Consider the following 27,712-nt stretch of genomic DNA (forward strand, 5'->3'; position numbering starts at 1 on the left):
ATCTCCCTATTGTCTGCAAGTGGGTATTTTTGTTTTGCTAATTATATTATAAGCAGAGTTCTCATGCCGAATTAGAGCATGTGTTTGGTGTACGTGTGTGTATGTGTGTGCATGTGCACACTGTCTAGCCCTGTTGTAAATGTAATCTAAATTGTTTGTTGCTTTGTTATTAGTGCCTTCCTCTAGAGGACTTTGGAATTGGAACTTAATTGCACTAACATCATAGTTTTATAGCTTCCATAGTCTTTCATATGACCTCTTTTTCCCCCTAGCAGATTTCTATCCCAATAAGCTATTTATCCTATTTTAATTCTATATCGTATATATACACAGAAGATGTACCATAAGCATGAAGTGTAAAGCAAGACAGACTGGATAGGAGGTACACAAACATCAAAGCCTATCAATCCCCAGCCTCTAAGTCTGTTTTCTGTGTCCCACCTTCTACCATACCTGAATATGGTATGTATCATTTTCTTCTCTTCATAATTTTATCACATTGGGATGCATTCTTAATCAAAATATCTTCTTGAGTTTTACCTATTTATGAATCATATACAAAGCCATATTTTATTAATTCTTCTGCAGATTTCTTTTTCCCACAATTAAAATGTTTTGGAGCTTTACCTCTATTGATATGTGAGGCTGTAAAATTTTCATTTTCCTGTTATATAATTTTCTGGTGCCTAAATGTATCATGACTTATTAATTCATTCTCCTACCAAAATGACGTCTAGATTTTTATACAAGATGTTTTTCTCTATTAAAAACAGTTCTTATGTGAACATTTGAAAAAATGTTTGAGATTATTGTACATTCACATGCATACAAAGAGATCTCTGTGCCCTGCTTCCATCTTCTCACAGTGGTAACATCGCGCATGATTATAGTACAATATCACAGCTAGGAAACTGAAATTAACACAGTCCATTTACTTTATTCAGACTTGGCCAGTTCTCATGCACTCACGTGTGTGTGTGTGTGTGTGTGCGTGTGTGCGTGTGTGTGTTTAGTTCCATGGAATTTCACTACATGGTCAAGATACAGAGAAGTTCCATTATAATACTCTTTTATGCTACCCTTTTAGGGCCATAGCTGCTTCCCTCCCTTTCTCCTTCTCTGATCCCTGGGGACCAATTTTTTTCCATCCCCATAATTTTGTCATTTCAGACCTGCAATTTAAATGGAATCGCAAAGCATGTAACCTTTTGAGATGGCTTTCTTTTTTCAGGCCATCATATTTCCCCTGAGGTCCACCCAAGTTGTAGCATGCCCCACGTTTCTTCCTTTTGAACTGAGTGTAATGCAGCGGTACTACCACCATGCCATAGGGTAGTGGTACCACGGTTTAGCCATGCACTGTGAAGGACACTGGGGTTGTTTCTAGGAGGGGAGCTCGTTCATAAACCTGCTATGCACTTTTGTGTATTGATTCTTGTGTGAACATGGTTTTTATTTCTCTGGGATAAACACCCAAGGGTGTGATAGCTGAGTTGTATGGTAAGCACATGTTGAGTTTTGTAGGAAGGTGCCAAACTATTTTCCAGAGTGGCTGTACCATTCTATGTCCCCATGTATGAACATTTTTGTATGTCCTTTTAGTGTAGACACACAAGAGCACCTGTCAGGTATGCATCCAAGGGTGGGTTTCCTGGGCCGTGGCATCTATACGTCTTCACCTTTTCTAGATAATGCCAAATTGCTTCCTAAAGTACACGTGCTAATGTATCAGTGTGTATGAGCACTCTTGACTCCTTGTCCTCAGCGACACTTGATAATGTCTAGTATTTTCATTTCCTCTATCTGGAGGAAGTATAGACGCTCTCATAGGATTAATTCACAAGTCCCTGAACAACTGTCTTATGTTGACCACCATCTAGTCTTCCTCCCCAGGATACCCTGTCCATCTCCCTCATCCTGGTTTCTCGTTGGTTGCTTGTCCGCTGCCTAGTGGTTCTTACAGCCAGGATACGAAAATTTTGTCGGACATAAACACAAGAAACATCTCATCTTTGTGGCTGGGTTTTGCATGGCCTTTCTGAAACCTTTTTTAGCCATAAGACTATTAATTTTAATATCAAATGTATCACTATTTTATAGTTGGTGTCCTCATGTATGTTTTCCTATGTTGTTTTCTACAAGTTTTATAGGCTTATCTTCTCTATTTTATCCACTTGGATTTATTTTAAAGCATAGTGTGAGGTGGGATACAAATTCTCTTTTGTCCAAAAAGTTACCGAATTATTGTTATACCCTTCCTAGTATTCCATACTCCAGTCCCAATCATTTGCAGTGGCTGTTTTGTCTTATGTCCAGTGTCCGTTTACATACGCTCTGCTGAAGGCTCTCTGTTCTGTTATCAATCACTGTGCTAATTATACACCACCTTCGATACAGTTTTACTGTAATTTAATACTTAATTTTGCTTTCTAGTTGAGTACGTCTGCCCCCAGCCTGGTTCTTTTTTTCCCAGGAGTGTTTATCCATTCTCCCCCCACCTTTGCTCTTCCATATAAATATTTTGAAATGGTTTATCAAATTTCATAAATTTGGAAGGATTGAAATTAAAGCCATAGAACAATCTAAGGAGAAAGGCATTTTTATGATTACAGTTTTTCAACCTGTGTTTATGGAGTCACTCCATGTATTAAATTCTCTGTGAATGTCTTTTAATAGAGTTTACTAATGTGCTCCAGAAAAGTTTGCATGTATTTTATTTACTTTTATATAGGAAATATCTCTTTGGTTGCTATTGTAAATGATGTCTGTCTTTATTATATCTTTTGTGAGTCTGCTGGTATATGGAAATGCATTTAGGTTGCTAAAGCATTCTCTTTTCAAATTACCCCCAGTACTTTATCCTACTTGAGCTTTTTCTGGATTTATCATTTTCTAATATACTATACAACCTGGATATTAAATGATTGATATTTAATTTTTATCTATTGATCTATTGATAAGATCATAGGAGTTTTCATCTCTAATTAATTAGTATGGTGAGATGGATTAACAGTTTCTAATATTAAATCAATTTGCATTCCTGGGTAAACCTGACTTGACTGTGCCTCTGTTTACTTAGGGTAAATCTGACTTTTAATACTTGGTATTATATTATTTCTTATGTTGCTTTATTTGGTTTGCTACCATTTAAAAAAATGAGTTTTGTATCTACTTTATGAGTAAAATTGTTCTGCAGGTTTTTTTGTGTTTTTTTTTTTTTTTTTTTTTTTTGTAATATCCTCCCCTGGGTTTGGTCTCAAGATTTTGCTAAGTTGATAAAAGGATTTGGAAAGCAAACTTCTTTTCCAGTCTTGAAAAATTTGCCTGGGGATTCCCATTTTGGCACAGTGGAAGCGAATCCACTAGTACCCATGAAGATGCAGGTTCGATCCTTGGCCTTGCTTAGTGGGTTAAGGATCCAGCGTTGCCATGACCTGTGGTAAAAGCCAGCAACTGTAGCTCTGATTCAACCCCTAGCCTAGCAACTCCCCTTGGGTGTAGCTCTAAGAAAAGCAAAGAAACAACAACAACAACAAAAATTGCCTAGTGTGTTTCACAGAATGCTTGTGTTAAATCATCTGATCCTGGGTATGTGCAAATGAAATTGTTATTTTTTTAAATTAATATTTAGTTTTTTAATCGTTTTAAAGTTTTGAGTCCACTATTGTAGTTTATATATTTTTTACAAGTAGTCTTCCATTTCTTATAGGTTCTAGAATGACCTGGCATAAAGTTTATAATTATTTTTTATTGCTTTTAAATCTTTGCTCCATTAGTGGTGATGTTCCATTTTCATTCCTAATCGTATGTATTGTATTTTTCCTTCTTTTTGTGTTCTTACTAGATAGTTTGTCAAATTTATATTTCTTAAGTCGCTATTAATTGATCTTTATTCAATTTAATCTTGTCTTTTTTATGAAAGTATAGTTGATTTACAGTGTTTCTTTGATTTCTGTTGTACGGCAAAGTGCCCCAGTTGCACACAGTTCCCTGTGCTGTACAGAGGGCTCCACTGCCCACCCATTCCAAATATAACAGTTTGCATCCCAAAACCCCAACTGCCCATCCATCCCACTCCCTCTCTGCCCCCTCCACCCAAACCACAGGTCTGCTCTCCTTGGCCATGATGTTTCTGTTTTGTAGTAGGATCTGAGTTGCTTTTTTTTTTTTTTTTTTTTTTTTTTTTTTTTTTTTTTAGAGCTGTGCCTGCAGCATATGGAAGTTCCCAGGCTAAGGGTCCAGTCGGAACTGCAGGTGCTGGCCTATGCCATAGCCACAGCAGTGTAGGTCCCAAGACCCATCTTTGACCTACACCACAGCTCCTGGCAATGCTGGATCTTTAACCCAATGAGTGAGGCCAGGGATTGAACCCACGTCCTCATGGATACCTGTTGGGTTTGTTACCGCTGAGCCATGATAGGAACTCCAAGAATCAGAGAAAATCTTTGCAAATGGTACAACAAACAAGGGTCTATCTCCAAAATATACAAACACTGATAAAACTCAAAAAAAAATTGAAAAATGGGCAGAAGACCTACACAGACAGTTCTCCAAAGAAGTATATGGATGGCCAACAAGCTCATGAAAAAAAATGCTTAACATCACTAATTATTAGAGATATGCAAGTCAAAATTTTATCTTTTCTGTTACATCTTTTTTCTCTATTTTATTAGTTATTACTAAATTCTAAACATATGGATTTTTTTCTATTTTCTTTTTATTGATTTCTAACTTTGACCTCAGAGAATGAGGTCTGTCTGATATTTATTCCTTGAAATTTATTGAGCTCTCTTTTATGGCCTGGCATGTGTATGTGTTTTCTCACGTAGAATTTAGTTCTATACCTGTCTCTTACACCAGCTGTTAATCATGGTGTACAGTTCTTTTATAGCCTTACTCTTTTTTCCCTGTTCGATTTATCAGAGAGGTGTGTTTTTAAAAATATTCTATTATTATGGTGAATTTGTCAATTTTATCTTGTAGTTCATTGAATTTTTGCTTTTTTAGGGTTTTTTGTTTGTCTTTTTTTTTTTTTTTTTTTGCCTTTTAGGGCCACACTGGTGGCATATGGAGGTTCCCAGGCTAGGGGTCAAATCGGAGCTCTAGCGGTGGCCTATGCCACAGCCACAGCAACACAGGATCTGAGCTGCGTCTGCGATCTACATCACAGCTCATGGCAACACCATATCCTTAACCCACTGAGTGAGGCCAGGGATTGAACCCACATCCTCATGGATGCTAGTCAGTTTCGTTAACCACTGAGCCATGATGGGAACTCCCAAATTTTTGCTTTTTCAGGTTGCAAAGTATGTTATGTTATTAGGTATATTCAGACCTAGAATTTTAAATTCACTTCTTGTGAGTTTTTCTGTTTTGTTTACTGCTATATCCCTAGTGCCTAAAATGGTGCTTAACACATAGCAGACTTTAAAAAAATGTTGGAGTGAATGAATTGATATATTATATGTTGTCCTGTAAATTTCAGTTATTTCATTTTTGTAAAGTGTATTTGGTCTGAAAGTAATGAAGTTATAGTAAAATTTTGGTTTGTATTGGCTTGATACAACTTTTTTCTATCACTTTCAACTTTTTAAAATCCCCATGTTCTGTTGCAACATGAGTATCTAGACAAAGTTCTCAATGCTACTCAGCAGGATCTCCTTGTAAATCTATTCTAGGTTGTGTCTGATAAGCCCAAGCTCCCGATCCCTCCCACTCCCTCCCCCTCCCATCAGGCAGCCACAAGTCTTTTCTCCAAGTCCATGATTTTCTTTTCTGAGGAGATGTTCATTTGTGCTGGATATTAGATTCCAGTTATAAGTGATATTATATGGTATTTGTCTTTGTCTTTCTGGCTCATTTCACTCAGGATGAGATTCTCTAGTTCCATCCATGTTGCTGCAAATGGCATTATGTCATTTTTTATGGCTGAGTAGTATTCCATTGTGTATATATACCACCTCTTCCGAATCCAATCATCTGCGATGGACATTTGGGTTGTTTCCATGTCCTGGCTATTGTGAATAGTGCTGCAATGAACATGCGGATGCATGTGTCTCTTTTAAGTAGAGTTTTGTCTGGATATATGCCCAAGAGTGGGATTGCGGGGTCATATGGAAGTTCTATGTATAGATTTCGAAGGTATCTCCAAACTGTTCTCCATAGTGGCTGTACCAGTTTACATTCCCACCAACAGTGCAGGAGGGTTCCCTTTTCTCCACACCCCCTCCAGCACTTGTTATTTGTGGTGGGGAAAAAAATGTAATTGTAATGTATACATGTAAGGATAACTTGATCCCCTTGCTGTACAGTGGGAAAATTAAAAAAAAATAAAATAAAATCCCCATGTTTTAGCTATATGTAGCAGGTGCCTGAATCTTAATTTTTATCGAGTCACTCAGTCTATATTTTAACTGGACAGTTTAGTCCATGTATCCTGACTATGATTATTGATAGGTTTGTATTTTTTCTACTATTTTTTTCTTTTTGTAAATTCCCTTTGATTCTATTTTTTTCCTTTTACTTCATTCCATACTTGCCTTCCACTTACTTTGTTAGTATATATTTTATTACTATTCTTATAGTGAAGACAATGACATTTTAAATTTATATATAATTTATAGGTCTAGATTAAAAAAAAATTTATGGCCACTCTCACAGCATATGGACATTCCTAGGCCAGGGTTTGAATCCAAGCCACAATTGTGAACCACGCCACAGTTGCAGCAATGCCAGATCCTTTAACCCACTGCACCAGGCTGGGGATTGAAAGCTACACCTCTTTAGCAACCCAAGCTGCTGCAGGTGGATTCTTAATCCACTGTACCATGGAGGGAGCTCCTATATAAGTCTAAATTTAATAAAAATGTAATCTTTCTCCTTAAATGAGGACCTTAAAATGTTTTAAATCTGTCATTCCAGTCTTGTCTAGTATGCTTTTGTATTCTATGATATGAATTCTAAATTAACTTTTGTAGCCCTACAGATTAGAGAGTACTGTTTTTACTTGGTACTGTTAATATTGGTTTAAATTCACCCACATGTTTACCATTTTCTGTACTTCTGTACTTTTTCATCCACCTCAGACCTTCCTTCTGGGATAATTTTTCTTTCAAAAGCACATATTTTAGAGGTTGTTTCAGTGAAAGTCAGTTGGCAATAAACTGTCAGTTTTTATTTGTTTCCAACAATATCTTTATTTTGTATTTGCTCTTGAAGGATAATTTTCCTGGGTATCAATTCTAGGTTGATTATGATTTTTCTCTTGGTGCTTATAGATACTCCATTTTCTTTTGTCTGACAGTATTGCTCCTTCTAATGCATTCATCCATCTAATTTAACGGTTTTCAAAGGGCTACCCCTAGGTGAGCAGCAATACTGCTCATTTATATTCCCTCAAAGCTTGTTAGAGATGCTTTTTTTCAAACTATTCCTGACCTACTGAATCTAAACTCTGTGGCTGGAGCTGAGGAATATATGTTTTAAAAAGTCTTCCAGGGGATTTTGATGCAGACTAATGTTTGAGGGCCATTGATAGAATGTTATTCCTTTGACGGGGAGAGGTAATGTTTTATTTCTGGCTGCTTTTAAGATTTTTTTCTTTGTTTTTGGTGTTCTGTAGATTATGATGAATATAGGAATTTTTAAAAACTTACTTTGATTTAAGACTCCTTGGGCTTCCTAAATCTAAGGATTTGTGGCTTCCATTAATCCCAGAAAACTGTAACCCATTACCTCTTTAATATTGCTTTTACCCCTTTGTCTATTCTTCTAGAACTTCAATCAGACTTATATTGGACCCTTTCACTTTACAGTCCTTGTTTGTATCTATTTCCCTATCTTTTTTTTTTCTATTTAGGGCTGCACTTGCAGCAGATGGAGGTTCCCGGGCTAGGGGGTCTAATTGGAGCTGTAGCCACAGGCCTATGCCTCAGCCCCAGCAATGCCAGGTCCAAGCCACATCTGTGACCTTCACCATAGCTCACAGAAATGCCAGATCCTTAGCCCACTGAGCAAGGCCAGGGATCGATCCTACAACCTCATTGTTCCTAGTCAGATTTGCTTCTGTTGAGACATGACGGGAATTCGTATTCCCCCATCTTTTGTCTATCTCTGGTACCTTTATTATATTTGCAGTCGTTTACTCCACTATCCTCCCAAAGACAGTTTGTATTTGCTTCTGCTAGGGCTATATTAAATTTGATTTACATTTTGGTGTTTGGGGCCGCATGGGTAATACGAATTCTCCTTTCAAACCTATGTGAATTTAGATTGTGTTAGATGTTCTCATGGCAATGTTTTCCGTCCTTTTTTTGTCATTCTGCTCTAAAGTGAGTCAAGGCCAAGACTTGCATATGTAGCTCCCTCCCCTAATTTCTTAAATTTTTTTAAAACAAATTCATCCACTGAAGTCATTGCCCTTTGAAGGCCTTCGCTTCCTTGGGCTTTCTGAACTTAACCCCATCCTGCTGAGTTGTCTCCTACCTCCTGTATCTGTGGAGTATAAAACACAGCTGGAGATCACCCAAAGGTTAGCAAAAGCGAGCCCTACTCTCAGTTAACCCTGTGCGGTTTTGCTGTTTTGTTTTTCCTGCCAATTAAGGAATTAACATGTTGATTAATAAATGATCAAAGATAGCTTGATGACTGAGCTGTCAGGAAAGTAAATGAATCTTATTTGGTATTTTGGGAAATACTGTACTGGGAGTGTTTTCTCTGAGAAACTTGTCAGCCTGATTACCAAACACTGGGATCAATCACTTGAATTATTTATTTTTACCCCTCTTATCACTATCCATACTCTTCCTAGAGCATCCTGGACTTAGTGACCATGCTGGCCCCAGCACTCAGTGGACAGTTTGGAGAATTCACTTGCTCATAGGCTTGGGAAGTGGAGCAGTAGGCAGGTTCAAATGCCCTTAGTGGCCTGTAGGGGTTTTGTCTAAAAGAGCTATGTCTTCCCCAAAGTGTGCTGGCCTCAGATAACCTGGCAGCCACCTTGTAGTGGGGTGGCCTTTCGGGGTCATATCACCCTTGTCTCTTCTATCTCAGGTCAGAAAAGTTAGGGAACCACAAATAAGAAGGCTTCAGATCAGAAGCCATAGCGCAGAGGCAGCACTGTCTGGGGGTTTCTAGATCTAGCAACTGTAGTACCTGCAGAGGGGACCCCAGAATCTGTGCATTCTTTCTGCTCTGAGTATCACAGATCCAGGGTGGACAAAAAGAATCCATCAACTAATACAGTATGAAATAGGAGCACAGTAAGTATTTGTCAGATGAATCTTTCACAGAGATTTCTCTGAGCCTTGGACTCTTACCAGATGTTCCAGTCTCTGATGGGCCCGGGTTTATTATCATTTCTTTGTTCTTCCAAGATGAGTTTTTACTGAACAACATGTTTTATGCTGTGTTCTGTGCAAGCTGCATAAAAATAGACTTGACGGATTTTTCATTGTGGCTCAGCAGGTTAAGAACCTGACATAATGTCTGTAAGGATGTGGGTTGATCCCTGGCCTTGCTCAGCGGGTTAAGGATCCAAAGTTGCCAGAAGCTATGGCATAGGTTGCAGATGTGGCTTGGATCCAGTATTGCTATGGCTGTGATGTAGGCCTGCAGCTGCAGCTCCAATTCAACCCCAGACCTGGGAATTTTCATATGTTGCAGGTGCAGCTATAAAAAGAAAAAAAAATAGACTTGATATTTGCTATTAGGAACTTGCAGTGTATTTGGTTCAGAAAATGGTCCTCAAGCATGTACCAGCCAGGAGCCCAGGCCTGTGTTTTTGTAGCAATAGAGAAGCAGCCCTTTCTGATGGTTGAGGTAAACTATGGCAGCTCAGTAGACTGCCATCTGAAAGACGTCAGCGATGCGGCACCTGCCTCAGTCAAGCACAAAGATGGGAAGAGATGAATATTCCAGAAACAGACGACACCACTGAAAGATGCAGGTAAGGCAGGTTGAAGGAAAGGATGTCCGTGGAAGAGGAAGTCAGGGCCCAGAGTGTTGGTACATTGAAGAGAAGTTGTGGAGTTTGTTTATTATTGATGGAGCAAAAGGAAAGTATGGACTTTCACCAAAAATGGCCTAGAGGATTTTTATGTTAACAGAGGTGTTTAAACCCATACAGAAGCCAGGGGTTCTACACTGGGTAGGAAGACTTCAGGGTGTCTCTAGAGGACTTCCCCTTGGCGTGACTGGTGCATTTGGTTTCAGGTGAGGAGGGACTGTCTGGTGTCAGGGATAGATGGCCAGCTGGCTGTAACATTAAGTAGTATCATTACAGTCAATGTGATTCTGGAATATGGCTTCATTGCTATGAGTTGACATGAGCCAGCTCCTAAATCCTGGCTTGGTGATCATCCAAAGTGCCAAGATCCTTTGTTGGTGAACTATTTGTTAAAGGAGAAAATGACTTAGGAATTATTCTGCACAAAATGTCAAGTGGCAGAATAAATAACCAGTCCCCTCATTAATCCCTATGGGCAGCATCTGTTAGAGAGCTTGGCTTTTCCATAATGAAAGTATGTCAGCCCTGAATATATGTTTGCACTATTGAGACCGAACAGTGAAATGGAATGAATTCTCCACTCAGCCGCAAGTGAAATATGGCAGTTAGTGGTGAACGAGGCTCCGAGTGCGGTGAAGTTGAGATCAGACTTGGAGAAACTGCAGGGAGGCAGAGATCAAGCGAGAGAGGGGAGGGCGGCATGTGATGGAAGTGAAAAGCAATACCAAGCAAAATTCATCTTAATCTACACCATTTGTAAGGGAAAGCTATGCCACATGATATAGCCAGCTGTCCAAGAAATACGTGAGACTTTGCTGTCCTTGAAGCTGTGGGAATCAGCAGAAGGCCTCTGGTCGGGGTTTGATATGTGGAAATTGTGTGAACATGGGAAGAAAAGACTACAGGCTGCAGTGAGTACAGACCCCTTAGGCGCTCAGAGACCAGGACACCCAGCCCATTCATTTCACAGGACAGAAAGCTGAAGCTCTGAAAGGGATGGGGCTGGCCTAAAGAATTACAGGGAGCCAGTGAGATTCTTAATTCACAATGGCCTGTCCTCAGACTAGCCACCTCACTCAACACTGAGCCCAGGCTGCCTCTGTCTGTCCTCTGCTCTGTCAGAGACCTCTGGGATTCTTTGAGGACAAGGTCTGATTTCCTCATCAGACAATGCAAAGTATATGGTAGGTGATAAATGGTGCGAATTGATGTGTTGCCAGATCTCTTCCCAAGGTCCAAGCTGTCTCTTTTGTGTGTATACATGTTTGGTTATATTTTACTTACCTGTCTATATTTCATGTGTAAGTCAGGGCACACAGCCCCACAGCTTAATTTAATAGTGAAGAACATGGCCTTTGGAGAAAACCCATCCTGGCTTCAGATCCCCCCTCTGCCGTTTACTAGCTCCCTGACTACAGACAAGTTGCTGAACCTCTTTGTAAAAGAGGAAGAGCAATCGTATCTCCCTGCAAACAGTTCTGAGACTCTTCTGAGATAATGTAGTTACAGATCAGCAGCTTACAGGTAGCCTGGGCTTCTAGGGATGGTTGTTAACGTTTCCTTCTCATTCTGACTCACTCTCACACCAGTTCTCCCGTGGCAAGCTATAGGGGCAGAGGCTGAACTGCCTCCATTTGAGATACAACATTCTCTAGCAGCGTCTTCCTACATAGCTGTTTTTCTTCACTTGCAAAGATGGTTCCAGTAAGTGTTCTATTCAAGGGGGGAGGGGATGAGTGGAGCCACTGAGTTGACTTACATAATATCTTCATTAATGTTTGACAATAAGCACAGGGGCCAGAAGGTAATAAAGGCTGCCTGAAGTCCCGGATCCCAAGATACAGGAACAGCATAGAACCAGGTCATTATTTTAAGAGCTGGCCACAATTTTCATAAGAACTAAGTCCTAGATTTGAGTTAGTCTCACTGTTTCTCTTGCCAGAATGTGATTAGTGCTACTGTTTTTAAAAATGAACCTTCAACTCGAATGACTAGAGTTCAAATTTGTGAAAAATAAATGGGAAGAAAATCTTCTGCTTAATCTGTTGGTCTCTAAGACTTTAAAAAAGAAAAAGTAAATAGTAAAACTAGGAATGGTTAAAAACAATGGGAACCTCAGGAAAAGAGGATGGTTCTCTGACTCTGGAGAATGTTATTAGCTGTGTAGTCTCGAGACCCACTGTTAAAAAGACTTGTAAATAATTGTTTGGCATGAGGTTGGCTATTTGAGTGTGTAATCTTCAAACTTGTGAATAATAGACCTCAGTGACATGGTGCATTTGTCATCAGTCATCTTATGCCAAGCCCACACTTTATAGGATTGCATTTATATGAAATGTTCAGAAAAGGCAGCTCTGCAGAGGCAGAAAGTAGTTTGGTGATTGCCTAAGGCTCAGGATGGCAAAGACAAAGAACTACAGCTGGGCATGAAGTTTCTTTTTAATGTCATAAAGTTAGATGTGATGTGGTTGACACCTCTATAAATTTAATAAATGTCACACTTAAAATGGATAAATTTATACTAAGTAAATTATACCTCAATAAAGCTATTTAAAAAAAAATTCAACCTATGTGAATTGATGGAAAAAGTCAACCTGTGTGAGGGTATTGATCAAATGTCATCCTTTCTATGAGGTCTATTAAAAACCCTTTCCAGGCAGAGTTACCTGGTCAGTCTTTTTTTGGTTCCCATTACTCTTTCCTTGTATTCCATACTCATCCAACAGACAGAAAATGGTGGCCGTGTATTGGGCCCTGAAGAATATGTAAGAGCAGGATAGAAGGACATCTCTTGATTTTTTTCCCCTTTTTTACTGTGGTAAAATATACATAAATTACTCTCTTAGCCATTTTTAGATATACACTTTAGAAGGATTTAAAACATTCACATTTTTCAGAAGTTAATTTTTGTGTATGGTATAATAAAAGGGATTAACTTAATTTTTTTGCATATGGATACCAAGTTTTCCCAGCACCAGTTGTTGAAAATATTGTCCTTTATTCATTCAGTGGTACTGGCATTCATATTAAAAGGCATTTGACCATATATGCAAGGGTTTATTTCTGGGCGCTCTCTTCTATTCCATTAATCTGCATGTCTACCTTTATAGCACTACCTGATAATTTTGATTACCATAGCTTTGTGGTAAGATTTGAAATCAGGAAGTGTAAATCTTGCAACTTTGTTCTTTTTCATGATTGTTTTGGTTATCCAGGGTCTCTTGAGATTTCATATAAATTTGGGGATGGAATTTTCTGTTCCTTCAATAATCATCATTGGGATGTTGATAAGGATTGGTGAAATCTGTAGATTACTTGGCAAGTAGTGATGTCTTAATATTGAGTCTTCCAGTCTATGAAGACCCGATGTCTTTCCATTTATTTATGTCTTCATTAATTTCTTTCAGCAATGTTTTGTAGTTTCCAGTTATTTTCCCTCCTCAATTAAGTTTATTCCTAAGTGTTTATACTCTTTGAGGCTATTGCAAATGAAATTGTCTTAATTCTATTTCAGATTGTTCATTGTTAGTATACAGAAGCACAGCTGACTTTTGTGGGTTGATTTTGTATCCTACAATTGTGTTGAATTTGTTGATTAGCTCTAAATTTTTTGTGGGATCTTTAGTGTTTTCTACATAAAAGATCATTGTCATCTGAGAACAGAAATAATTTTACTTCTTCTTTTATTTGGATGCTCTAGTTAATTTTTCTTACCTAATTGCTCTGGCTAGTACTTCCTATATATCATGTTGAGTAGGAGTGGTGAAAGCAGACTTCCTCATCTTGTTGGTGAGCATAGAGGAAAAGTTTTTCAGTCTTTTACCATTGAGTATGTTAGCTATCGGATTTTCACCTATGGACTTTGTTATGTTCAGGTAGTTTCCTAGCATCCCTAATTTATTGAATTTTTTCATGAAAAGGTGTTAACTTTTGTCAAATGCATGAGATAATCATTTTTTACCCTTCATTATGTTAATGTAGTATATGACCCTGATTGATTTTTGTATGTTGAATCATTTTACATTCAAGGGGAAAATTGTTTGGTCCTCATTTATAGACTTTTTAATATGTTTCTGAATATGGTTTGCTAATTTTCTGTTGAGGATTCTTGCATGGATAGTCGTAAGGTGTTTTGGTCTATAATTTTATTTTCTTGTAGTTTCTTGGCTTTGGTATCAGGATAATGCTGGTCAAATAGAATGAGTTAGAGAGTGTTCCTCATCTTCAATTTTTTGAGAAGTGTTTGACAAGAAGTGGTATTAATTATTCCTTAAATGATTGGTAGAATTCTTAAGTGCAGCTCTCTAGTTCAGGGATTTTCTTTATTGGGAGATTTTTTGATTACTGATTCAATCTCCTTACTAGTTATAGGTGCATTCAGATTTTCTATTTCTTCATTATTCAAGCTTGGTTTGTGTCTATTTTTAAATCACACAAGACATTATGGTTTATTGCTTTTGTGATAAGAAATGAAAGTGAAACATGGAGATGTGGCTGATCAGACCAAATCCCAGTCCTTTTCTCTGAGAGAGGTCATCACTGCTATCAGCTTGGTGTTTATCCTTTCAGGCTTTGTTTTGTGTGTTTCCATACTTAGAAAAAATCAATGGTATCTAACTTCTAGGTATCTAACTTACATATTTAATACTCTTTATCACTTGATTTTTTTCTTCATAAAACTGATGTTTTAGAAGTTTTGCTAAGTCACTGCTTCTGAAGTTACTTCATTACTTTTGACTACTGCATAGTATTCCAGAGCAATAGAATCACCCAAATGATGCTGCAATGGATATACATATATTTTTACATATATCTTTGTAAAATTAGTGATTTTTTTTTCCTCTACAAGTAATTACTGAGAAGTGGAATTACTGGGTCCACTATATAATATATATATTATATATATAAAAATATTTTATTTATATGCTATTACCAAACTGCCCTCCACATGGCGTTTATGACTGTACCATGTCCAAGAATGTTCCTTATGCTACACTCTCATCCACACTTGACATGATCATAATTTTTTTCCTGAGTGAAACTGAGAGATCATTGCTTTATGTTTCTCTGATCACGATTGAGGTTGGGCATGGTTTCTTCACCATCTGTGTGCTTCCTGTGGTTCACTTGCTTTTATCTTTCCCCGTTAGTCTGTTGAACTGTATTTTTCTTAGGGATTTTTAGTTTAAAAACATATATACTAATCCTTCATCTGTTTTATATCATCAATACCTTTAGTCTCTTATTTATCTTTTAAATTTGTTCACAGTGTGTTATTAATTTTGATGGAAAGAAATTGATCAGTCTCTTCCTTCCTGGCTCATGTATGCTAGGAATTCCTTTTTTTTTTTTTAAGCCTTGCTGATTCCTCTTGTCATAGGTGTATTCACTGTGTATTGTATTCTCTCTTTTTGGTTTTTAAGGTGTGAACTTGTTGTGTGAATGGAAACTCTGAGTAGAATTATCTAAATGTCAGGTGATTTTTTTTCAGAATGGAGTGAGTGTGAGCCTGTACTTGAAACGTAGATTGGGGCTTCTCTGAGTGGTGGAGTTGGTTGAAACCATTGATGTAGGTAAGACTGTCCAGAGAAAGCATGTAAAGTTAAGGAGAAATAGGCCAGGGGTCTGAGGATCACCAGTATTAACAGAACTGACTGAACAAAAGGATATACGGGTGACCTAAAAGGAATGACCAGAGAGGCAGGATGAAAACCAGAGAATGATGGATATAAGAAACCAAGGACGGTGAGCTCTAATAAGGCTGCAGTTGTCGCTGAATCAGCTATGATAGCCATCAGCCTGTATTGAAACAGTTATTTGTCTGTATTTCCCTGGAAGATAACTTTACTGAGCAGGCCCGGGTCTCACTTAGTTTTATATCCCCAGCCCTGAATGTGGTGGCTACCCATAGAGGCATTCATCTAGCTAACATATATCAATCTGTAAATCTACAAAACTACAAATGTGTCTGTAAAGGCTTATTGAATGAATACATTTTAACGTATTCCTCTCTCCTTGAACCAGTTTGTCACATCAAATCTTACAACTGACCAGGAATTCTGAGAGGTACCGGGACCTTTTTAACGCACACTAACTAATATTCCTTTGGTCCTGGCCTTTAACAGACCAAGTCAGCTTTCATTAAGGGATGGTTTTGGGATACATGTGGGGTTTGACTGTATATCTGTTGATTTAAAAGGAATTTGGGGACTGTCCAGAAATGCCAGCCACTCCTTAACATACCTGGTGCCTACCCCTGAGGCTTCATATTGGCCATTGTTCTCCTGACATGAATTATTGGGTGAATTTATGAAGCATTCTTTCCTTCAACTGTCAAACTGTAAATTGTCTGTAAAATCCAGTCCATGGGGTAAAGGAATGGAATTATTCATAAGCTAGTTTCTGCCTCGGTTGGTGGTGAAATTACTCACTTGGGGTATAATTAAGTCATGGATACACTGGCCTACACGTGGATAAAGGTAGAAGGGAACTAATTCCTGTTTCAATTTGGGTGTTTTCTGATGTTTGACGAGCATCTGGTGTGTTAATCTATGAACTGAGGAGAACTCATAGAGTCCCTGTAAGGGAGACCCCCCCACCCCCACCCCCAGGATAATTGGAGAATAACGAGAAGGGAAAGAATAAGAAGACCTGAAAAACCTGAAGGTTGTAAACAGGATGACAGTAGTGAAATCTGATGGATAAGGACTAAGTAGCAGAGCAGGATCCTGAGAAAGGAGAAGGCAGCAGAAAGAGAGGTTGATGAGAAGGTTCCAAGCTAAGTGGGCACAGGGCATGGATGTGCCTGGGTGTGCTGAGAGGGGTCCGGACAGGCTGGGTCACCAGCAGATCCACCTCCCTACCATGCACAGAAGCCTTCACAGAGGGCCCTGCCCTGGTGATCCCCTTGACCTGCCCATACTGTTCTCCAGAGGCCACGTGTGGACATGGCCTGGTTACCTGTACATGCAGGCAAACAAAATACAAACATCCGGATATTGCAGACAAATTAAAATTTATTGAGACAGACAGAAATGCACCTACTCAGGACTACACTTAAGCATTTACTATTAACCAAAGAGGCGTGTTCACATTCCAGAGAAGTCTACGTGGGAAAGCATTCAGAAGTTACTAGGTTTTTCTACTCCACTATTTCATCTACAGGAGGGACAACAAACTGACACGTAGGATTTGGTGGGCTCATTACAACGCTACACACTGAACAGGGACAAACGTCAGCGACTTTGAGAAAAAGGTATAAAAAGACCAAAACCACCCACTGTAGAAAGGGCTCTTGGATGGTACTGCACAGTGCGGCCAAGGAGAAACAAAATGCAACAACCCAAAACGGTAAATGGCATCCTGGGCAGAGCAGAGGGGCAGACCTGGACAGACACGTGGTCACTCATTGCTGGGCCTGGGAAAAAGGGCGTAAAGGAGGAGGAACTGATAGAGCACATCAAATTCAGTATCAAGGTGTTCATGGAGACCAGAAGAACACTAGCAGACAACTGATTGTGGAAGGCAGTTCTTAGTTTAACTTGGATGCTGAAGAAATGGTATAAAGTCAAAGAATCATCTATGGAATAAGAATAAACCTATTGACTAAAGGGGTCCCAAAAATGAGTCGGGAAGTTTCAGCGCCACACCTGTCTTCAAGGAAATGATCACGGTACTTTTTTTTCATCAAGATTTTTGTGTCTACTTAGTCACTAGCTAAAGAACTCCTACCAAAAAAAAAAAAAAAAAGGGAGGAAAAACAAAAATTCTTCTTCTAAGGCTAAAGTAACTAGAACATCGAATCGTCAAAAAAGTACCTTTAAAAGAATCAAATGCTGCCTTGCCAAAGTGAGGCATGAGAAGTGGCATTAATGTTGCTCCATTGCTTTTGGGTTCCAGTCTTAAGAGAGCTTTTTAGTTAATATTTTAATGAACCAGAATAGCGTCTCGGACTCTCTGAAAATGAGCATCTCATTACCTTACTGGGAAGTGACTACAGAGCCCTCTTCTCCATCATTAAGTTAATGCTAAGGATCTGTAAGTGTCATCTTAATTTGACACTCGTCATAAGATAATTAGGCAAATTAAAACCAGTGGTTCACTCTGTTCCTGGAAGTTTCTCTAAATGAAATCAATTTGTCGATTTTAATTTGTTCTCTTAAGTGTTTTTCCAAGCTCAGAGGAGACAGTAACAATGGTTTTCTTTGATGGTCTAAACTGAGATTTTTTTTTTTTTAATATGTCTTGGTTCTTTTATTATACTCGATTGTAATTGAGCTGCAATTAAGCACCTGTTTTCTCAATTATCTCAGTTTTGTTCCACTGAAAAGAGGTGATGGAGTTGAGATCCCAATACAGAGCTTGCCTCTGGTCAGTCACCCCCTGCTGAGGGCCTTGGCTGTACTCATGTCTCTCAGGCCAAATGAGCCGGATACATCAAGTTCATTCCCATGTGAGCCAACTCCAGGGATAATGCTAGGGGGCCTGACCAATGCAAAGATGGGAAATACTAGCTTGAGGTGGGCTGGTAAAGTACAAACAAATGGTCAGTTTGGGGTGGGGTTGGTCAGCTGCCACTACAATCACGGTTTGGCTGAATACATTTTTTGCCTGAGTTTTTATCTCCTTGTGGAGTGGCTGGAGCGCGGCAAGGGAAGAAAAACACATGTGGCCCAGAGAGCCTCGCCGGGTGGCCGATGAGGTCACCCAGTAGGTGGAAACCGGGTGGGGCAGGGGCTTAAAGCCCTGTACTGACCGCAGTGGGGCCACTTTGAAGACTACTCTTTGGTACGTATATGCAGGCCGGCTTGATAGGGAGAAAAATCCTCAAGACGATAGAGCTGAGGACCTACCAACTTTGGAGCCAGACTTTAACTGTGAGTTGACTTAGGGAAGAGAAACGCCAGAGGTGAAGGCCACTCTTCCTCTGTGCTCCGACACTTGCGTGGGGGAAGGGAGAGGGCAGGACTGGCTCGTAAAAATCCAGCCTCAGCTTCCCATGTGCTATCGTGAGGTGCTTCCTAGGCCTCCATCTGAGAGTCTCTTGCACGTGAGGAGTGAGTGAAACATCTACCCAGCTTTTGTACGCTTATCGTGGTTTGAGGGTAATAGGGGCGAAACACAAACACTGAGTTAAGGATTCTGAATTTCCTTCTGCTAAGGAACAGCGTGGGGCTGTCTTCTCAGAGAGCAGGGGGTGTGTGTCCATGCCTTGGAAAAAGCCCTTGAGTAGGTAGGGGAGGGAGGAGGCTGCAGCCAGCAGAACTGCTGCAGCCCGAGGGGGGTTTGAGCTGAAATGAGAGCAGTGGCTTGTGAAGCTGCCCACGTGGGAGTCGCAGGGCTTCTGCGAGGAAAGCGACTGAGGCAGACAGAGGCTTATCCAAATCAAAGCGGCTTCTCGTGACTCTGCTGCTGCAGAGAGAAGCAGCCTCCTCAGCCTGCAGGCTACAAGTGCCAACCGTTAGTGCAAAAAGAGCAGCATTTCCGTACACATTTCCTATTCCAGAAATCGTGGTCCAGGTCTGGGCAAGCTGACAAATGTGTACTTGATTTTCAAATGAGTTTTTAATAGATACCCAAACCTTTCTTCTGAGAGGTGTGTACAGTCTCTTCTGTATGTACTTATGTGTTTATGTACGTACAGAGAGAGGCATCCAGACACCGTTTTTTTTTTTTTTTTTAAGTAAAGAAAAATCAAGTCCCCAAAGGGAGTTGTGACTGAATTAAGGCTGTTGTTGGTAGGAAGCCAGATCGAGTGATGTGAAAACCTAATTGGGAATAATAATAAACACCAGGGGTGGTGGGGGCGCAGGGGGAAAAAGGTACAGTGCGGTGTGTCTTCCACAACATCTATAGGACACAAGAAAAGCACTTAGACACGGTAAGGCCGGGAACCATGCTGTAATATCCACCGGTGTGGGTGACTGAAAGGGTCTTTGACATTGAGAGGGTGGGGGGCTCCCTGCACTGTCAGAATCCCGCATAAATCACATGCATGTTGCAAAAAAACAAAACAAAAAAAAAACAAAACAAAAGCAAAACCAAAATAACCTCCTGGGCAGGAAGGAGGCTCTAATTCAGCCAGCCATTCCCCTGTCTAAACAACCAAAACATAACGTTCTTCTTCCCACACACCGTATGCAGAGTCAGAATGCTCTGGGGACAAGGAGTTGTCTTCCAAACCTCAGGTTGGGTAGAGAGGGCAACAGTGGAGACGAGGCCGTGTGCTGTGGCGTCTTAGATACAAATGCAGGAACGGGAAGTGACTTGCCATTGTGTGCAAGCCTCGGGTCCTCTTCCCTGTGGGGACTACCATATGTACCCAACCTCATCCTCCTTGTCGTCGTCCTCGTCCTCATCATCCTCCGTAACTGCCCGGATGTGCACCCTTGCCTTCCCCCGCTTGTCCTTGGGGCCCAGCTCCCGTTCATCCTCCAGGTCATCCAGGAGGACGACAGAGCCGCCGCTGCCAAAATCCCCTGAAGTTTCCTGCTCCTCTTCTGAAACAGGAAGAAGGAAGAAAAGAACTGAGGTTAGCTTCTGCTGCTGCCTTGTGACCTCCTTCACTGTCGGGCGAAGCTGTGCCGTTTCCATTCTAAACATGGGAGCATCCCGGCCTGGGGTGCGGGGGGGTGTGTGGTCTACCCAGCATGGACCACAGGCTTTGTTCTGATAGGAATTCTTGAGGTGTTTCTACCTTCTTGGGAGACATTCTTGGCCTGCAGCAGTTCCTGACTGTCAAAAAGTGGTCATGGTGAGTTGCTGCCACTAGAAAAACTAGCTGTGCCACTTCTGGTTTGATCTCAGGGTTACTGTGTCTCCATTGTAAACTCACCCCCTGTGGACCACAGTGACCTCTGGAAAGTCTTGTGCCCAGACCCTTATACAGTGAGTATCACAAGTCCCTAGAGGTCCTTTGGGGCTGATGCAGAAGGCCTTACTCACCACAGCTCACAGCGCCCTGTTTCCTGGAGCCAGCGAGCTCGTTTCCGTACTTGTCCACACACCAGCACTGCCCTGTGCTGCCGTGGCACTGAGTGGCTTTGTAATAGCCCTCCTCATTACACCGAGGTATGAACGCCCCTGGGGGAACAAAGAGTCCAGTGTGAATCAGAGAAGTGCACAGATCTCAGAGTTAATGCTAAGACAGAGAGGGCTCACCCATCAGACAGGGTATTTGCTGCAGAGCTAGCGGGGAGGAGTGGCAGCCTTGCTCATTACACAGGTCAGATTACAGGCCCTTTGGACTTGCCAGCAGTAGACAGGATTCCTTTTTTGGTGCGTTCTTGTTTTTCCCGTGGTACTACTCTTATTTATTTATTTATTTATTTTCAGGAAGGGAACACCATGCAGAATTTATTTTGGAATTTAGGTAGAAAAAGTTTGTGCTGACTCCTTTCTGAACCTTTCTTTCATGGGGGGGGTGTGTCCATACACATACATACATAAAAGGAATATATATATAATATAGATATATAATTGAGATATAGTCTGCATATGTAACTTAGACATAGTCACCTATTAAAAGTATACAGAACAATAGCTATTTCGTGTTCACAGAGTTGTGCAACCATCACTACAAGCAATGTTAGGTACTTCCATCATCCCCAAAAGAAACCACATACCCCCAAAGAAACCACTAGCAATCACTCCCATTTATCCCCAAACCCTCCCTTCCCCACTCTAGGCAATCAAATATACATTTGTATGCATCTACAGATTTCCAAATTCTGGGTAGTTTGTATAAATGGAATCATACTTCATATGGTCTGCTGTGTCTGCCTTCTTTCACTTGGTACAATGTTTTTTGTTTTTTTTTTCCCCCATTTTTTTTTATTACTCAAATGAATTTATCACATCTGTAGTTGTATAATGATCATAACAATCTGATTTCACAGAATTTCCATCCCACAGCCCAGGCACATCCCCCCACCCCCCAAACTGTCTCCTCTGGAGACCATAAGTTTTTCAATGTCTGGGAGTCAGCATCTGTTCTGCAAAGAAGTTCCATCTGTCCTTTTTTCAGATTCCACATGTCAGTGAAAGCATTTGATGTTGATGTCTCATTGTATGGCTGACTTTCACTTAGCATGATCATTTCTAGGTCCATCCATGTTGCAAAAAATGCCGGTATTTTGTTCTTTTTAATGGCTGAGTAATATTCCATTGTGTATATGTACCACATCTTCTGGATCCACTCCTCTGTCGATGGACATTTAGGTTGTTTCCATGTCTTGGCTGTTGTAAATAGTGCTGCAGTGAACATTGGAGTGCATGTGTCTTTGGGAGTCGTGGTTTTCTCTGGATAGATGCCCAGGATTGGGATTGCTGGATCAAATGGTATTTCTGTGTTTAGTTTTCTGAGGAATCTCCATACTGCTTTCCAGCAATTTACAGTCCCACCAACAGTGTACTAGTGTTCCTTTTTCTCCACACCCTCTCCAGCACTTATTGTTTGTAGACTTTTTGATGATGGCCATTCTGGCTGGTGTAAGGTAGTACCTCAGAGTGGTTGTGATTTGCATCTCTCTAATAATGAGTGACGTTGAACATCTTTTCATGTGTTTCTTGGCCATCTGTATGTCTTCTTTGGAGAACTGTCTGTTTAGATCTTCTGCTCATTTTTTGATAGGCTTGTTTGTTTTTTTGGTATGGAGCTGCAGAAGTTGTCTATAAGTTTTGGAGATTAATCCCTTGTCAGTCAATTCACTTGCAAAGATTTTCTCCCATTCTGTGGGTTGTCTTTTTGTGTTTTTTAGAGTTTCCTTTGCTGTGCAGAAACTTTTCAGTTTGATTAGGTCCCGTTTGTTTATGTTTCTTTTTATTGTCAATACTCTGATAGGTGGATCTGAGAAGATGTTGCTGTCGTTTATGTCAGAGAGTGTTTAGCCTATGTTTTCCTCTAGGAGTTTGATAGTGTCTGGTCTTATATCTAGGTCTTTAATCCATTTGGAGTTTATTTTTGTGTATGGTGTTGGGGAGTGTTCTAATTTCATTCTTTTCCATGTGGCTGTCCAGTTTTCCCAGCACCACTTATTGAACAAGCTGTCCTTTCTCCATTGTATATTCTTGCCTCTTTTGTAAAAGATTAGTTGGGTGTAGGTGCGTGGGTTTAATTCTGGGCTTTCTAGTCTGTTCCCCTGATCTATATTTCTGTCTTTGTGCCAGTGCCATGCAGTTTTGACAACTGTTGCTTTGTAGTATAGTCTGAAGTCTGGGAGCCTGATTCTTCCAGCTCCATTTTTCTTTTTCAGGATGTCTTTGGCTATTCTGGGTCTTTTGTGCTTCCAAACAAACTTTAAAATAGTTTGTTTGAGTTCTGTAACAAATGTCCTTGGTAATTTGATAGGGATTGCATTGAATCTGTAGATTGCCTTGGGTAGTACAGTCATTTTGATAATATTAACTCTTCCAATCCGTGGTACTATTCTTATTAAGAACTCTTTCATTTCCGAAGTTTTTTCTCATTTTCATGGAAATATAATTGATACAAGGCACCATAGAAGTTTTAAGGTGAATGGCACAATGGTTTGACTTGTTGTGATGTGATTACCATAAATTTGGCTTACCTTCATGTCATATAGAAAAATAAGAAATGTTTTTTCCTCGTGATGAAAATCTCTTAGGACTTCCTCCCTTAACAACGTTCACACGTACCATACCGCAGTGGTAACTAGTCATCACGTGGTACGTTATATCCCCGCAACTTCTTTATCTTGTAACTGGAAGTTTGTATCTTTGATTTACCTTCATGTAGTTCTCCCTCTGCCCACCCCCTGCCTATGTTTACTGCCAGTCTCATCTCTTTTTCTGTGAGTGTGTTTTTCTATTACATATACAAGGGATCATACGGTATTTGTCTTTGACATATTTCACTTAGCGTAATGCCCTTAGAGTCCATCCACGCTATTGCGATTGTCAGGATTTCCTTCTTTTTTTACAAGCTGAATGATACTCCGTTACACAAACACACATGTAACAATGTCTCCGTACATTCATCCATCAGTGAACACTTAGGTTGTTTCCATACCTTGGATATTATTGTAAATAATGCTTCTATGAACAGAGGTGTGCAGATAATCGCTTTGACATAGTGTTTTCACATCCTTCAGATATATTCCCAGAAGTGGAACTGCTGGATCATGTGATAGTTCTAGTTTTAATTTTTTGAGGAACCCCCATACTGTTTTCCCATAGTGGCTGTACCAACATATAAGCCCACCAACAGTGTACAACACTTTCTTTTTTTGCACATCCTTGCCAGTATTTGTTACCTTTGGTCTTTTTGGTCTTTTTTATGACAGCTCTTTTAACAGGCAGAAACTTGTATTTCATTGTGGTTTTGATTTGCATTTCCCTGATGAGTGATGCTGAGCACACTGTCATGTACCTGTCGGCCATCTGAATATCTTCTTTGGAAAAAATGTCTGTTCAGTTTCTTTGTCCATTTGCCAAATGGAAATAGTTGTGGAATTTTTTATTGTTTTGTGGGTTTTTGGTTTTTTTTGTTTTTTTTTTGCTATAGAGTTGTATGAATCTTTATATATATTGATATTAGCCCATTATCTGATAAATGGTTTATAAATATTCCTTCCCATTCCATAGACCATCTTTTAATTTTGCTGATAGTGTGTTTTGCTGTGCAGAAGCTTTTAAGTTCGATGTCATGCCACTTATTTTTGATTTTGTTGCATGTGATTTAGGTATAATATGCAAAAAAAAATCATTGCTAATGTTTGTGTCAAGTACTTTTTTCCTATATTTTTTCTAGGAGTTTTATGGTTTCCATTCTTGCCTTTAGGTCTTTGATCCCTTTTGAGTTAATTTTTATGAGTGGTGCAAGACAGGGGTCTAATTTCATTCTTCTGCATGTGAATATCCAATTATCCTAGTACCATTTATTGAAAAGATTATCTCTTGAATGTATTAGCTGACTGTATGTCTGTGGGTTACTTCTGGGTTCTCAATTCTGTTTTATTACTCTCTGTTGATTTATTGGCCAGTACAACACTGGTTACAATAGAGCTGGAAATCCAAAAGGTGTTGTTTTTCTTTCTTTCTTTGTTGGATATTTGGGGTCTTTGTGGTTCCATATAAATTTTAGGACTGTGTTTTCTACTTCTGCCAAAAAAAAAAAATGCTACTGGGGTCTTGATAGGAATTTCTCTGAATCTATAGACAGCTTTGGGTGGTATGGACATTTTAACATTAATTCTTCTAATCCACGAACATGGGATTCCTTTCATCAATGTCTTATTTTGACATTTAGAAATGTTTTTGGTTTAAAAATCTTTTACCGCTTCTATGACTTATTTTTTTCTTGCCTGACGGCTCTGGTTAGGACTTCCAGTACTATCTTGAAGAGGGGTTGTGAAAGTGGATACCTTTGTCTTTTTCCTGATCTTAGAGGAAAAGCTTTAAACCTTTCATTGTTGATTATGATGCTAGCTGTGGACTTCTCATATAGAGCCTTTTCTATATTGAGGTATATTCCTTCAATACTTAATTTGTTGAGAGTTTTTTTAATCATAAACAGATGCTGAATTTTGTCAAATGGATTTATTGTACCTATTGAAATGATCATATAATATTTTTGTTTCATTCCATGAATGTGATGAATCAGTTGACTGAGTTGTGTGTATGTGGAACCAGCCTTGCATCCCAGGGACAAATCTTACTTGAAAGGTGAATGACCCTTTTCATGTGATGCTAAATTTAGTTTACTATTATTTTATTGAAAAATTTTGCATCTATATTCAGCTGGGATATTGGCCTGTAGTATTCTTTTCTTGCTGTGTCTTTTCTGGCTTTAGTACCAAGGGAATGCTGCCTTATAAAATGAGCTCAGAAATCTTTTGGAAGCGTCTAAGAAGGACTGGTGTTAATTATTCTTTAAATGTTTGGTAAAATACCAGTGAAACCATCTACTCTTGGTCTTTCCTTTGATTTTTGCTTCGGTCTGCTAGTAATTGGTTTGTTCAGATTTTCTATTCTTCCTGATTCAGTAACTTTTTTTTTAACACTTGAGAGAGTCATATGATTTTAAAAATCCTTTTAATGAGTGATACATTAAAAAAAATCTTTACTAGAATAAACACTACTTGGTCATGATATATTGGATTCAACTTGCTGATCCATTTGTATCTATGTTACTAAGAAATAAGGTTTTGTTTCAATTTCTGAATCAAATCAACTAATTCATAAAGTGATTCAAGTATTTTTCTCTGTCAATACTCGAAACATTTTGTATGAAATGAGAATGATCCCTTCCATGAGGGATTCGCCCATAAAAACATTTTGAGCCTGGTGCCTATTTTAGGGGGTGAGAACAGTATTTTGATCTAAATTCATGTTTTTTAAAATCTAGTTGGGTCTTGTTTTTTTCATGACCCAAATGTGGCAACTCATAGTATCCTTTTCCACTAGATTTTCTTAATTGCTACAAGTTGGTTTAAAGCAATAGTTTTCAAAGTCTGGGCCCAGGACCAGCAGCTACACATCAGCTGGAAACATCTTTAGAAAGGAAACTCTTAAGCCCACCTCAGCCCTTACTGAATTAAAAACTTTGAGGGTAGGATCCAGAAAACTGCTTTAATAAATTATCCAAGTGTTTCTGATACACAGTGACATCTGAGAGCCACAAGTTTATAGTATTCTCCTGTATTTTGAGATTACATCCCACATTTAAATTTATGACAGTATTTATTTGTACCTTCCATTTTGTCAAAGGCTTGTCCGTTTCCTTTTGCTTTAGTCTTAATTGTAAAGATAACTTTTTGAATTGAAATTTTAGGTTTCCCACCCCCTGGAAATGCACTGGAAGCTATGACTGTTCCTCTAAATTTCATTTTAGTCATTTCTCTGTTTGTGACACACAATGCTTTCATTCTCATTCATGTCCAAATGTTTTGTATTTTTATTTGCATATTTAACTATTTTAAAAAAACCCAGATGTATATGGTTTGAGTAACTTCATTTTTGATTTCTACTTGTGTTGTAGCAAATGAATATGATTATTCATTTTTTAGATGTGCTGAGTGGCATAATCCATGGCACACATGTTGTGTGTGTCACATACATGTATATGTATACATACACACCTGTGTCACATACATATATATAAATGCTACTTAATTATTTTATTTGTCTATTTGAACTGTAAGTTTTAAGAAGAGGTGTATTGAAGTTTCTGATTAGGTTGTAGGTATGACAGTTCCACCTCGCAATTCTCTCACATTTTGTTTTAAAGTTATGGTTATGCCAATTGATGACGTAATAAACACTTTAGCAGGATGGCATTACCTCTCTTTAGAATTCAAAACAAAGTGTTTGCTTTTGTCAGATCTTAATAGTCTATCTCATAATAAATGAGTTTGGCCCGTTTACATTTATTGTGATTATAGATATGACTGTTTTTTCCTATTTTGCCTTTTCTTGCTTTTTGTGAAATGAGCAAGTTTTCTTTATTACATGTTTTTTTCCATCAGTCTAAAAACTATTCTCTTTACATTATTAAAAGATGCATAGAGAAGCATATTTTCCTAATAATATCTAATCTTTTTTTCTTTTATTCCTGAATAAACCAGAAACTTGACACATTTTTCTCAATGACCCCAATGGTCTGAAATTTTAATTCTACCTTACTAGCAAACATTTTTATAGTTTAAATTTATTTACATTTAAGCAGCCTGCCTTATTTTTCTTTCC

At 39.1% G+C, this 27,712-nt stretch overlaps 1 protein-coding gene and 1 long non-coding RNA gene across 4 annotated transcripts in view; one reads left to right on the forward strand and one right to left on the reverse strand.

Moving 5' to 3' along the window:
* Positions 1–27,712, forward strand: part of LOC110259495 — a 41,154-nt gene that overhangs the window by 10,243 nt on the left and 3,199 nt on the right. The gene's annotated exons all lie outside the window — the stretch shown is intronic.
* The window catches only part of SPOCK1 (SPARC/osteonectin, cwcv and kazal like domains proteoglycan 1), a 505,425-nt gene continuing 494,717 nt past the window's right edge, over positions 17,005–27,712 (reverse strand). For both annotated transcript variants that reach the window (XM_003354287.4, XM_005661679.2), the window contains 2 exons: positions 20,951–21,088; positions 17,005–20,505 (listed from right to left, as the gene is read on the reverse strand). In XM_003354287.4, the coding sequence (XP_003354335.2) occupies positions 20,315–20,505; positions 20,951–21,088 (329 nt within the window). In that variant the 3' untranslated portion in view covers positions 17,005–20,314. The remainder of the gene's footprint in view (positions 20,506–20,950; positions 21,089–27,712) is intronic.

Source organism: Sus scrofa, chromosome 2 (assembly GCF_000003025.6).
Source record: "Sus scrofa isolate TJ Tabasco breed Duroc chromosome 2, Sscrofa11.1, whole genome shotgun sequence".
NCBI lineage: Eukaryota > Metazoa > Chordata > Mammalia > Artiodactyla > Suidae > Sus > Sus scrofa.